Raw genomic sequence first — 15334 nt, 5'->3', positions numbered from 1 at the left:
AGGAAGCTCATCAGTAACCTAATACAATGCAGAGCCGTGCAAAAAATGCATATTTTTTTACGTTTTTGTTGAATTGTACACTATATACCCATACTTTACGTCTTCATTTTTCTCAGGTAAACTCGTTTTTTATGCAAAAGGGCTTCTATGTTATCAAAGCTTTTGCAGTAATAAAAGTACATATTTAGTAGATTTTTGGTGGTTAGGTGGATCCAAGTACGTACGATATATCGTACAAAACTTGTAGTAAAAGTACATATTTAGTAGATTTTTGGTGGTTAGGTGGATCCAAGTACGTACGATATATCGTACGTACTTGGATCCACCTAACCACCAAAAATCTACTAAATATGTACTTTTATTGAACCTGCGATGTAGTGATAGACTCTAAAAAACGTAAAAATAAAAAAGCTTTATTCAAAAACCCTAAAAACACCAATCCTTAAAACAAATTAAAATGAGTTTTGCTATTTCAACGCATTAGTGCACGCAACAGGTTATTAACAATGCAAGAGACAATGAGTTCTTCAAAAAAAAAGAGAGCTTTCTGAAATTTTCTTGAGAAAAAACCGATCTCACTTTACCGAAGTATGAGAGAGTTACATATACCAAAGTTACATAGTTAATATGAGACACAGCTCACAAAAAACCTAAAGAATAACATACCAGAAACAGACTTCAAAGCAAAAAATCAAATTGCAGACGATCACGATCAGGCAGCTTTCGCTAGATCAGTCACAAACCAGCACACAATACAGAGCCCAAGCCATAAACCATCCCTGCTTTGACGTTCAATCCCTTGCACACATGCGAAGAAAGAGAAGCAAAAGGAAAACCAAATGTCTCGCCCACTGACCCTGACCGATTTATTCCCAGACATGCCCCGATAGCGTCCCGCCACGTCCAACGGCCCATAGGATCGTGGTTTTGCTCCATTTTACGAGCCCTGTCTCGGTAGCATGGTGTCGTAACAAAATCCGGTAGTCTGCCGAATATCGCCTGAGGGTACTCGCGTTGTTCAACGATATTCAGCAGCAGCTTACAGTCGGAACCATCTCGGAACCCTTCTTATGCTCAGGAGGGCCACCAATCTCGGGGCCCTTCGATGTGTTTCATAAACCACGCACAAAGATGCTCTTTGTTTTCGTTTTTTTTTTACTCCAACTACCCTTAACCGTTGACACTCGCGGTGACTCGTGGCGTTGACCGGCGTGTCTAGCTAGAGCAGGGAATATTTAATTTCGCAACGCAAATGCCAACTCGGCTGCTCATTGCGTTTTTTTTTAATGGCTTTCATTTTCATTCGACATCCGGCTTTCAATGCCAAACGTTCGGGCTCGAAGCTTATGGGGAGTCCTCGTTTTCACTTTTTTTTTTTGGTTCACTTGTCTGCCAACAACGCGACATGCCGGGCGACATAGCGTTGGCAGGGAATTAATTCATCTCACCGGGCGTAATCCTGCTCCAACACAATCCAACTCCAGGACATTCCGGACGCTGGCCTTACGTGGGGTGCGTTAAAGGGTGCTGGGTATTCATGCGATACAGATTCACCCTCCTCCCCTCCTCCCCTCCCCCCCCCCCCGCTCCCCGTGTCCAAAAGGATGCGCAGAAAAGCGAACAGTTTTCCGCACGTCGATCCCAAAATGGTGTTCGCGTTTCGCGAGCTTTAAGCGGGGTTTGGGAATGCACTTTTCCTTCCTTTTTCTGGTTTCTTGCACGCACACGCGATGGAATGCATTTTTAAACCGTTGAGCACGTCCGGTGCAGTGCGACGTGGAAGGATGAGTAAGAAAAAAAAACAGCAGCAGCCGCAGTGGGAGAAGGAAAAAAAAAGGAAAATGGAATCGGTCTAGTGTAATGGGTACACTATTTCACTGTCCGTGCTTCGTTTCGCTCGCGTCACGATCCGCTGGAGCGGCGATTCGCTAGAATTCCACAGATGAGTATTTATTGTGGCGGCAGCAGTTCAACTTTATTTTTTGTTCTTCATCGTTCCGTTTCTAAAATTCCTTAGAAATGATGAGGCGAAATTTCATACCACTCAGCAACGAAACTGCGACGTTGGAGGCGCGTGCGAGTTTGGTACCATTTTTTGCTTTCCCTCTCTATCTCTCTCTCTCTCTCTCTCTCTCTCGCTCCTTCAGCTAGATCAATTTCATCACCGAGCTCCTATCTATTCCTATATTTGCCCCACGCTGGCTGGACGGTTTTCCCGCTTTTCCCGTGAAGGACCGACAGTATCCGTTTCCCTTCTATAGCTCGCAATTGTGCGCTCCTTGTCCAACCGTTGGTTAGAAAACCGATGGAAAAGTGGTGCGTGGTTCGCAAAAATGTACGCTCTCTTTGCATTACATCGATGTTTAATTTTATGGATGAATATCGCTTTTCGTTACGGCCTGTGAATTTTGCGCACGTACGAGGAAAATAAACCGCGAGCTAAGCCGTGGGTGCTTTCGAAAGGTCACATCTGAGTATTGGCTCGCATTAAACGTCGATTTAACGATCTATGGGGCTTTTGCTCGTGCCATTTATACACGCATAATTAATATAGAGCCGATCTAATGACTTTTGGCTCTTTATTGCATCATCGATCCCTATCGACCAATTCCTGTGAATGACAAAAATAAAAAAGCCAAACTCAATCGACTATGGCTACGCCAATAGTACCATGATTAACCGAAAAGCGGCTTGTCGCTGATGGTCCCCAGCTGCCGTTGCTATACCGATGCGGAAAAGGAAAACCTGCGCCTCCAGTCTCCCCAGGGGATGGGAAAAGCTCACCAGCAGAAACATGAACGGCCACGCGAGTCACCGATCGCGTTCGGAAGCGAGAATGAAGAGTGACAGTCGTGTCCTTGTGGAAAACTTACCTGAAACGAGATGATCCTGCGGCGGGATAGGTCGCGTGTGGCCACAGGAAAAGCGAAGCAGAACGGTTTCCTTTTTGCGGCCAACCGAAGTCGGCCGGGATGGGCTGCGTTCACTTCATGCTCGGTGTTCTTTTGCCTGCCGTCCATTATGGTAATGAACGCTGCAAAAACCACCAGCTGTGCCATCGAATATCGATTCATTTTTGCATTCCAAATTTGCTTTCCCCGAACTGATGCAATTGCGCTAATGAAACTGCACCGGATGGGTGGAAATAGATACCCGCAATGTCGCGAATTCACGTTTTGAATGGAGGATTGGACGGCTTAGAAAGGGAGAAGGACATAAGAGCTTCGTTTGTGTTTGCTGAGTAGCTACCTCTAAAGAAACTACCAACTATCATATTTTTTACTACCAAAGGTGTGTGTTGGTGCGTTGTGTATTTCAACTTTTATTCGACATTCATTAGTCGACCAGTTTTATAATATTTTATACTTAAAATTTGCGTTCAGGTTAGATATTTTCATTCGTGTTTAATTGCATGAGACGGAAAAAGTTTGAAAATAGTTGAGATAACTAATTACTACATGCATAATAAATGTGTTCGAATAAACTTTTTTGTTACTAAAACGGAAAGTCATCCTTTTCTGAAGTAGCATTCCTAGGTTATCATCAGCTGTTGTGTTGGCTCTTCAAATTGCATGAATCCTACGCACATTCGATGATGCTCTGTTCTTCATAAAAAAAGATTGTTTCGGTACTCGTCGGGAAACGTTTCACTTTGATATTGTTTTCTCCTGACATAGTACAGGTAGTGTTTTCGTTTATTTATGTTGCATCGATTCTTTCCGTGCCTGAGTGAGCCTTCTGCTTTAATGATTTTGATATCTCTTCTCCATCGATGTCAAACTTCATATTGCAAATTTGAAAGCACATATATACGTTTTGAATAGATAGCTACTAAAGCTGTAGCAGTAAAAATATTTTTCGTTCTTTTTTAAAAAATTTACAAATGCTATTATCAATCAAACTAACAATTAAAACTCCTGTTTTTAAAGCTGTAAGATGATTAATGATTCAAAATCATAGTTCGTATCCTTTATAAAATCTATATTTATATTTCTCTTATAATATAAACATTTTCTTCACCAAAAAGGTGTTTATATTGAAAATCATAATTGTATTCATAGTAAAAGCATTTCCATTTTGAATTTCATTGTTCCTTATTATCCCATTCAAGACTTTTTCTTTACCTAGAATTTCCTAGCATACCGTGAAAACGAATGACAGTAATGAAATACAACGCGCAACGATGAATAATGCAAAGCTAGAAGAATGCAATATCTACCGATGACGCTGTTAAATTACTTCCAGCATTTCAAATTAGTCTGACTGTAGAAGAAGATGGTTTATGTACAGCTGAATAAAGCCAGTTAATGTTTTATCATATTTATTTTATCACCAACAGCACGATTGAAAGATTGAAAATCATTAAATATTTCTATGAAGCTTTATAAATATCAAAATAAGTTGCAGCATTATTTCAAATTTTACCATTATACGAATATCGCCAGCTTCCGTGGTACAATACGTTTTGAACAATTCGTCCCAGACCAAACTCGCAAAAACTAATTTCACATAACTTATTGTAATGATGATTCTTGTCAAGCTAGAACATTTTGTATTTCCTACTTCTCCAGGCGTTTCCCAAAACCTTCACACACATCTTTAAACATTCATCAAAATGGCTTCTGATGAATCAATAAAAAAAAAGCATGTGGTCCAAAGATTCGATAAAGATTCTAAAAAAGAATAATAAAACAAACAAAGGAATAGAAATTTTTCGATCATCCCCCCATAGGAAAATAATTAACGGTTTTTGGGAGTTTTAATTAGCTCTTTGGAACTTCCTCTCACTACAAAACATGCATTACCAATCAAATAAACAAATCGAATCAGCCGCCAACAGCATCTGGGTTCGAAAAGCTTCAACATTCAGCAGAATCACGAGACCTTTTTTTGGTAATCGCTCCAACCAGAAGCCCCGTGCGTGTAGAAAAAAAACCAAACATCTGCAGTCTCTCACAAATTACCCGGTTTAGCGATAAAATTTATTGGTTGGGTTGATATTCGTCCCATCTACCCGCTTCGGGGTAGATAAGCGAAGGTGCAAACAATGCTACCAAGGATGTTTTAGCAGACGTTCCATCATGCTCGCACACCCATCCATCTATCATAGTTATCACGAGCCAGAGTTGGTTTAATTAAATTTAGAATACCACCACACTGGAGGCGTTTCGTAGGAAATCAACACGCACCAGAAACCAGAACGGTACGAATTAATGCGCCACGCACGCATTCGTGCAGTTGTGCGTAATTTGATTCACTTCCGGCGCTCGGACGTTTGCAGAAGTCATTAGACAGCTCGTCGTCGTCGTCGTCGACGAAACGGGTTTAAAACCCAACCATCAACCCGAGCCCGGAAGGAGGGTTTTCATTCGACAGCTCAGCATTTCCGCGCACGCATCGTATTACGATGCCCTTTTTTTTCACTTACTGCGCCAACAACTGAGGCCGAGTCTTTATCACCTCCACGAGCTCGTCTCGAACACCGTGTCCTGCTGGATAGCCGCGATCCAAAACGTAACTTCCCAACGTGCCCTGGTCAGCGATATCCCGCAACGCACCCAAACACACCGCCTCGTCCCTGTCGTAATACAATTATCTGCCGATCTCGTCCAGTTGGGGTTGGGGGCACAAGCAAAAAAAAAAGGAAAAGGAAAGCATCCCTCTCGAGCTCGCCATTAATTCCAACCGGCGGTTCCATCAGCCGTAATTGATTCGATCATGCGACCGCCTGTAACACACACACACACGCACACTGACACGCTCCTGTTGGTGGGCTTCTTCGCTCGGTAACGCAATTAGCAAGTTTTTCCAGCCCCCAGGGTTTTGGCGCTCGAGCATGTAAACGCTTCCGGACCGGGCCCAAGCCAAAGACAAACATTCGGAAAACAACTCCATTTTCTTGCTCTGACATGTCTCGCCCCCCTCTCTTCCACATGCCCTTGGTTGATTGGATGGCGAGTTGTGAGACGTCTTCGGGCCGCTTTTCAAGTGCAAATTCACCGCCGCACAACACAGATTGCTCGGTGTTGACGGTTTCAGGGCCGCTTTCCATTCGGAGTTCCCTTTTTTTTTTGTTGCTCGACACAGGACATCTGGTGACGGTGTCTCAAGGACGGGTACGTGTTCAAGATTTCCCTGCCAAATGATGGGGTTTGTTTTTCCTCACCCACCCCCCAAAAGGGAATGAGCCGCGCTTGCGGGTCGACTCCGTTCACGCGAGATGGCCGCTTCGAATGTGCGAGTTTCAAGGCGGAAGAATAGTTAAACTTCACGCATTTCCAATTACATTTCCAAGGAAGCGTCACCGGACACTCCTGGAGCCGGTAAGGGTTGTCGTTGGAGGGCAGCAACCACCCCACAAAAAGGGTGGAAAATGGACTTGCGAGCTTTTGCCGGTGGTGATTGATGGAAAATCCGTCGTCCGGGTCTGTGTCCCTTTCGTGTCATCGAGCGAGATCAAAAACGGCCTCCCACAACAGGACACAATCAAAAAGAAGAGCCCACCCGAGGTTGCTTCTCTCCTCCTTCCCCCTTCCCCCTCTCCACCCCTTCAAAAAAAGGGCTTCCAGTGGATGGTTGAAAACAAAAAAAAATTCTACCAGATCGATTACACCCTTCCGAGACTTCGCGGCTTCGTAGCGCGTGACTGAGCTTGTTTCCTTGCCGACCCTTCGTTTAGCGTTCGTCCCAAAGGAAAAACTGCTTTCCCGAGCATTCACAATGCCATTGTTAGTCACCATCCCCTCCTCAAAGTGCGCCACGTGGGTGAAAGATGAAAGCGATGAAAGGGATGCAGATGAAAGAAGCGTTTAATCGGCTCGAAGTCGGTAGCCCTACGCCTGACCGTCATGTAATAACGGGGAATCGTTTCGAAATTAAACCGACGACATTCCACCTTCAGGTCGGCGGACGGAAGGATTCGAAAACGATCGTTGAATCGCTCGCTAAAACCGACCATGCCAGCGCTAATTGAGACGTGACAGACCACTCGCTTCCCGGAAGCAGCACCAAGCTCGATTGTTCTACGCTCGCGATTGGTGTATTAAATTCCACCCACTCACCAACACAAAACCACACACAATCCTCGGGTGGTCGTGCTGATTAAATACTTTAGTTCGAACTCCATCTTCTCGTCCTGCATCGTTTCGGGTGGCTTTGAAGTCCACGCCAGAAGCAATTACACCGTCAAACTGGCGCAGGGACGATTCGATTTTCCAGCGAACACGCGGCTGAGAATAAGGGGTTGCGAATAGGGTGCGGTTTTTGAGGGGGAGGGGTTGGAAGAGCCCAGCTCCCGATCTTCGGTTGGATTGGGTTTGAGAAGACATCCATCGCAAGACATTTCCAGCGCATAGCGTCACTTGCCTGCCATAAGGCTTTTCGGTTCGAGTTTCCATTGGCTCGCGGGTCGGAAGGAAAGGATTTTCTCTTACTTCGGGAAAGCTTATTTTTCGCTTTACCATGCCGCCGACACATCTCTGGTGGATTGTTTCAGTCTCGGTTCGATTTATTAATCTTTCACTAGCCAAACCCGTCGACCGCCGGTGGTAAACGCCGGCCATCCGGTGAAGTCCTTTCTGGGGGCAGCCTATTTTCGCTTCGCTTTTCCGCACCAAGACAGTGGGGAGGGAAAAACAGGAAAACCAACACACACACAGCTCGGCAGGAGTATAGTGAATAAAAAAAAAGGGATCACCCGGGAAAATGTGTATCATTCCGGGCCCGAATACGAACCGCTCGAGTCGGTAGCAGAATGACATGAAGCAGGTTTTATGATTGGAATCATGTTTCGTCCCTCGCTGGCCGTCTCCCCAGCTCCACCCGCAGTGGCTTACGAGCCCGCAGGCTGCCGATATCGATCGCCCAGGACCCGAGCCAGGACATTTTGCGCAAAACCAGTCCTGATGGGTGTTCGCTCAAAGTCAACACTCTCGTGGTAGCTTTATTTGCCGGGAACCTAGCGAACCAACGACAAACTTGTCCTGATGCGGGTTTCGCTTCCGGGTTCGATGTGGGGAGGAGGGTTTAGGGGGGGGGGGGGAGCATGTTTTTTATGCTCGGATTTTGAGCATCGTGGAGAATGGGAAATAAATTCTGGTGGCACAAAGATCCGATAGATAGTGTAGCTGAGCAGCAAGTTCGGTTTGGTTGTCTTATCGACTAAGAATCGAACCCACAATGGAAGGCTAGTTTGATGATCGAATCTGGTCTGTTTCACCACTTTCAGGTCATTTTGTAGCCTCTACTGTAGCCTATCCTGCGTTTAGATCTCTCGAAATAACCGCTCACTCACGCTTATTCCCTTAAATCCACAGAACGGAGCAACCCTCGGCCACCGCGAAAAGCCTACGGACGTCTGAGTGGTGAATCAGATGACGTCCAGTCACATCAACGTTCGCGGTATGGTGAAGTGGTAACACCTTCAGCTGGCTGCAGTGGTCAGCTGATCGATCTAGAGGGTGATGCGGCTGGTTCGGGCGCTGGAGCTTGCGGTCCGTGTGATGAACAGGCGAACTGTCTCGTGTATGGGTGTGCCGGTAGCACTGGTAGTGGTAGCAACACCAGCAACACCAGCAACACCCTCAACAACAACAACATTCCGGTGCAGCAGCACCCGTGGACGCAAACCGGTGAGGCTGGACTGAATGGGAACGACACCGATCTGGAGGAGGATGTCAATCGGAACCACTCGAACTACAACGAGACCGATTCGGAGCTTGAGCTGGATGGGAAAATTAAGGAGCAACGCCTCGAGGAGCAGGCTCTGGCACGGCTGCATGCGATAGCGCTTTCGGATGACGACGAGTACGGTAAGTTTTGGGAGGTGGATGAGGAGCTGGCATATATCTAAATGTCTCAAATAGTCTTCGAAAAAGCGAAACTCGAATTGACCGCTAGAGTCGGTATTTCGATTTTTCATTCTCTCGAACACCGAGAGTAGTCACCCAAATGAACAGCGAGGTCGAATGCCTTCGGTCTTGAGTAGATAATGCAGCTTGACCTCTTTTGTATGTTCATGAGATGCTAACTCATTCCCTGCATATTCGTATACGTAAGGATATATCGTTCTCTTACGCACTGGATTTATGAAATTTATGAATTTACCCGAAATAATTCGAAACGATGTTGTTTTTGAGAAAACCCTTGATCGTTTTCATACGCAATCAATACGTGAAACATTTTAAATTCCTTCGATTTGTTTGATGATCCACATTTCAACTACTTCTTTCTTGTGGCTACGAATATTGTATTTTTTTCTAGATAGCCTTACACTTGAAAAGCTAATTAAGCTGTATCCCGTGTTATTTCTCCAAGCATGAATTGTATCTACGTGAACTCAATACTGGAAATATAAGCTTACCATTCTCGTAATAATAATTATGGCCAATGGCACATGCCAGGTTAAAGTGTATGGAACAGGGCCTTGAGACCCTTCGCTACCACCATGACTTTGCGCCAAGGGAATTGACTAGCTGGTCTCTTTTTGAACCTTGCGCTAGAAAGGGTCATCCGTGACTCAGGAGTGGAAATTTTGGGGATCATCTTCCTCATCCAGCATGTGCTGATGACTGAGATACCATTGGTTTGCGGCACACCCAAGTCGGGTTGAAGTCGGGTGAAACCTCGGGTTGAAGATAAACGTGGCTAAAGCCAAAATGATAGTGGCACTTTCAGCGGACCTAATAGATGTTGGCACCCAACCGGTCAAACTGCAGCTTTAGAAAACTTCGCTTATTAAGCGTTTTAAGTTACCTGTCACGAAAGTTGAAGCTGAAGTCATACAAAATATTTAAAATTCCAGTAGTCATATACGCCTCTAAGCGAAGGGTTTTGTCCAAAGCTTACGAAATCTTCTCAGCTACGTTCGATAGGAAAAAGAGATCGATAAACTGTAAAATAACTTCACCTGTTAATAACCTGTTCACCATTTTTTTCACCGTTTTGTTTCTACGTCCTTTATACCTGCAAATCGTGTTATTTATATTATATATATTTAATATATCAGTATGATTATACTATGTGGCATTATTTTAAATCTAAAAAAATAATGATATCATTTGTTGCACCTTTACGAGAATTTTAATAATAATTATATATGTGTATATACATATATATGTGTATATACATATATATATATATATATATATATATATATATATATATATATATATATATATATATATATATATATTATATATATATATATATATATATATATATATATATATATATATATATATATATATAAATATATTTATATATATATATATATATATATATATATATATATATATATATATATATATATATCTATATATATATATATATATATATATATATATATATATATATATATATATATACAAATATATATTTATATATATATATATATATATATATATATATATATATATATATATATATATATTTATATATATATATATATATATAAATAAATATATATGTGAGGTTGGAATACGGAAAGAGGAAGCGAGAACGCCTATCGAGAGCGAGAGCGAGAGGGAAGCGGTCAGAAATATAAGCGGCGCGCGCTTCCTAAAGAGGAGAGTTGGATTCTAGCACTGAACAGAAGAAAATGGAAATAAAGCATTAAGAATAATTGGGTTTTTGTGTGAGCTCCTTCAAATTTTTCGTTACATGGGGGCTCAACCGGGATGTGAGTGATGTGAAAAGAATAAATGCGTGTAAAAGTAAATCGTGTGGAAAAAGAAGAAAAAACCCAAAAAGACCTTAAGATGACGACGGTTGAGGAGCTGTGCGAGAATTTTACAAAAATCGGTTTGATACGCGAGTGCGAGAAGCTGGGTTTGCCAACCAATGGTGGAAAGTGGGAGATTGCGGAAAAGATCATCAACCAGCGGAGTAAGATGGGCTCCAATGGTGAAGACGGTGATGTTCTGGAATGCGAAAAAGACGATGATCGGTGCCCGGAAGATGATGGTGTTTGTGAGAAAGACGGCTCGCAACACTCCGGTATCGATGAACACGATGACGATGGCAACCCAAGCAATCACGACGAAGATGATGACGATATCGATGAAGAGGATGAAGAAGATTCTGATGTAATGTATCGGACAGCAATGAAAGTTTCATCAACGCCCAAAATTTCACGAGATACATCGAAACGACTAAAAGTGTACTCCTTCAGAGACATGGAAGAGAGTATTGAATCCTTTGGTGCCGAGGAAGGAGAAGACGTGCGAAAGTGGCTGATGCAACTTAAAAGTGTGTGCAAAGCGGCACGTTGGGATAAAGAACAGCAGCTAATCATGTGCCGTAAGAAACTGACCGGAACGGCAAGACGCTTCATGTTTTCCCTTCGGAGTAGTTTCAACAGTTTCGAGAAGTTGGAAAAGGCGCTGATTAAGGAATTCGCTCCACGCATACGGGCAGGCGATGTGCATCGTGCATTGACCAACCGGAAGAAAAGGTCAACCGAGACAATTCGGGACTACATTTACGACATGCAACGGCTGGCGCTTCCGATCGATCTAGATGAGCCAAGCCTGTGTGAGTATATAGTGAGTGGAATTACCGACGATAAGTATTATCAGTCGTCACTATTAGAAGCCCAAACAATCGAACGGCTGAAAAAGAAACTGGCTACCTTCGAAATGGTAACGAAGACAGCAGAGGACAAGACGAAACGTAAGGAGTTATCATACAAGAAGCAACCTGTTATGAGAAACAGTAAAGTCGCAAGGTTTCCAGTGGTTAGAACTGAAGCGACGACAGCCGCTTCCATTCCAGAAAAGCACTGCTACAATTGCGGCGAGCGCGGGCACCAGGTACAAACGTGTCCCAACAAAGCACAAGGTCCGAAGTGTTTCGCCTGTAGTTCTTTCGGACATCGGGCCACCGAGTGTCCACATAGGAACGTTTCGCGAACAAACATGGTTGTGGACAATACAGGAATGGTCGAGACGATTATCAATTCCACGAAACTCCAAGCTCTGTTCGATAGCGGCAGTCAGCAGAACCTGATTACCAGAACGGGCTACCATAGAATTTGCGAACCTCCGCTTACCCACACTACGATGCAGTTTTGTGGATTTGGTGGGGTAAAAACCAAAGCGATCGGCTGTTTCGCCACGGCCCTGACAATAGACAACACGACCTACAGCGAAGTGAAGTTTTTCTTGGTACCCGATGAAAGTATGCCATACCATCTGGTGTTGGGCAGAGATTGCTTGAACATATTCGAAGTAAAAATCACATCGTCTGGTATTGAAGTAATTCCGCGAGAGTGTACGAGTGAAGTATTGTTGATTCAATGCGATAATGGTCAAGAGATAGATGCCCCGCTGAAATACGTTGAGAGCATACAGAAGCTTATTGACAATTGTTCTCCAACTACGCAAATGAATAGTAAAGTTGAAACGAAAATAATCTTGTATGATGAAACACCTGTGCGCTCCTCACCAAGGCGGTTCGCACCAGGTGAAAAGGCTGTATTGGAAAAAATCAATGGATGAGTGGTTGGCGGCGGGTATAATAAAAGAAAGTGAGAGTGACTACGCGAGTCCCGTTACGCTTGCGCGAAAGAAGGACGGTACCTTACGAGTATGTGTAGACTACCGTGAGCTAAATCGGAAGATGGTGAAGGATTGCTTTCCCATGAGAAACATTGAGGATCAGATTGATCGGTTGAAATCGGCAAATGTGTTTACTACGCTCGACTTGAAAAATTCGTTTTTTCATGTTCCGGTAGAAACCTCGAGTCAGAGGTACACTGGTTTCGTTACCCACGCGGGACAATATGAGTTTCTTCGAACACCTTTCGGGCTAGCAAATAGTCCAGCGAGTTTCGGCCGATTCGTGGCTGATGTGTTCCGCGATCTGATAAAACACGGAAGTATTCTAGTGTACGTGGATGATCTTATTATTCCTTCTTCCGACGTAGAAACAAACTTACAAACTCTTCGAGAATTATTGAAAGTTGCGGGTGAAAACGGTGTTCAGTTTAACTGGAAAAAATCGCAGTTTTTGAAGACTGAAGTCGAGTATCTTGGGTATGTGATAAGCGGTGGATGTTATCGCATATCACCAACCAAATTACGATCGGTACAATGTTTCCCGGTACCAAAGAACGTAAGAGAATTGCAACGGTTTTTGGGACAAACTGGATATTATCGAAAATTTATTGCTGGATATGCGACGATTTCAAAACCTTTGAGCAACTTACTTCAGAAAGATGTTGCATTTGAGTTTGGCGAAGCGCAGCGCATCAGTTTCGACACGTTGAAACGTGTTTTGGTGAGCGATCCTGTGTTGAGGATTTACGACGAAAACTGTGAAACTGAACTGCACACAGATGCATCCAAATACGGCTACGGAGCTATACTAATGCAAAAGAGTGATGATGATAAGTTCCACCCGGTAGCCTACATGAGTCAGCAGACATCTAGCGCAGAAAAAAACTATAGTGCGTATCACTTGGAGGTTTTGGCAGTAGTTCGTGCGGTTGAAAAATTTCGGGTTTACTTGTTAGGCATAAAGTTTAAAATCATTACTGATTGTGCGGCCTTCAAGCATACCCTAAAGTCTAAAGAACTATCGGCTAGAATAGCGAGATGGGCACTAATGCTAGAAGAGTATGAATACGAAGTGATCCATCGATCGGGATCATCGATGAAGCATGTCGACGCTTTGAGTAGAGCACCAGTGATGATAGTTACGCAGGACCCTGTAATCGAGGCTCTCAAAAGGTCGCAAAAAAGCGATGAACGTGTGAAGGCGATAATAGAACTGTTGAAAAGTCAAGAATATGAAGATTACGTTATGAGGGATGATCTACTGATGAAAGTTGTGCAAGGTAGAGAACTTATAGTGGTACCAGCAGATATGCAGAGTGAATTAATACGTAGAGCGCACGATAATGGTCATCTTGGAGCACGTAAGTTGGAAGACATCATACAAAGACAGTTTTACATTACGAACTTAAGCGAAAAAGTGAAACAAATTATCGCGTGCTGTGTAAAATGCATTCTCTCCGAGCGTAAAAGGGGAAAAACGGAAGGATTGTTAAACTCGATTCCGAAGGGGGACACTCCGTTTGACACGTATCATGTGGATCATTTAGGTCCCATGGACAGTACGGAGAAAAGGTATAAGTATCTGTTTGTGGTTGTGGATGCTTTTAGCAAATATACCTGGATTTACCCCACTAAGACGACGAATTCGTTTGAAGTTATCCAACGACTTAAGGTACAAAGCGAAACTTTCGGTAATGCGAGGCGTATTGTGCATGACAAAGGGGCGGCGTTTACATCGAACGATTTTAAGCAATACTGTGAAACTCAAGACATCGAAAGAGTGGAAATTGCGACGGGAATTCCGAGAGGCAACGGACAGGTGGAAAGAGTGAACCAAGTCATTATTAGTATGCTGAAGAAGACCAGTGTAAACGATCCCAACAAATGGTACAAGCACATCGCGAATATCCAGAGGTGGATAAACTCCAGTCCGCATCATAGCATTGGTGTGTCGCCGTTTGAAGCCATGTTTGGCGTACAGATGCGCAATGAAGGAGATCTTCGTTTGGGCGAACTAATGGAGGAAATTCGTGTGGCCCAATACAACGACGAACGGGAGAAGATCCGTGCTGGGGCTAGGACGTGCATCGAGAAGGCGCAAGAGGAACAACGCAGATCCTACAATCTTCGAGCACGACCGGCTACCGTGTACCGAGAAGGCGACTTGGTGGTCATCAAGCGGACGCAGTTCGGACCAGGCAGGAAGTATGCGGCTGAATACCTTGGTCCGTACAAGGTGACGGATGTTCGACCACACGATCGGTACGATGTGGTGAAGATCAGTGGTGAAGGACCAAAAACGACCTCGACGGCGGCATCGCACATGAAACCGTTCCAATTATAATGCAGAGGAAGTCCTCCGGGGCGGAAGGACTTGTCAAGGAAAGGCCGTGTGAGGTTGGGATACGGAAAGAGGAAGCGAGAACGCCTATCGAGAGCGAGAGCGAGAGGGAAGCGGTCAGAAATATAAGCGGCGCGCGCTTCCTAAAGAGGAGAGTTGGATTCTAGCACTGAACAGAAGAACATGGAAATAAAGCATTAAGAAAAGTTGGGTTTTTGTGTCAGCTCTTCAATTTTTCGTTACATATATAAATACATATATATATATATATATATATATATATATATATATATATATATATATATATATATATATATATATATATATATATATATATATATATATATATACATATATATATATATATATATATATATATATATATATATATATATATATATATATATATATATATATATATATATATATATATATA

At 43.3% G+C, this 15334-nt stretch overlaps 1 protein-coding gene across 1 annotated transcript in view; it reads left to right on the top strand.

Annotated features, from left to right (window-relative positions):
• The window catches only part of LOC128728698 (uncharacterized), a 68606-nt gene that overhangs the window by 10451 nt on the left and 42821 nt on the right, over positions 1-15334 (top strand). Inside the window, exon 2 of the mRNA XM_053822332.1 lies at positions 8316-8810. Coding sequence (XP_053678307.1) covers positions 8316-8810 — 495 coding nt within the window. The remainder of the gene's footprint in view (positions 1-8315; positions 8811-15334) is intronic.

Source organism: Anopheles nili, chromosome X (genome assembly GCF_943737925.1).
Source record: "Anopheles nili chromosome X, idAnoNiliSN_F5_01, whole genome shotgun sequence".
In the NCBI taxonomy this organism is placed as follows: Eukaryota; Metazoa; Arthropoda; class Insecta; order Diptera; family Culicidae; genus Anopheles; species Anopheles nili.
This window is presented reverse-complemented; position numbering and strand designations above follow the sequence as displayed.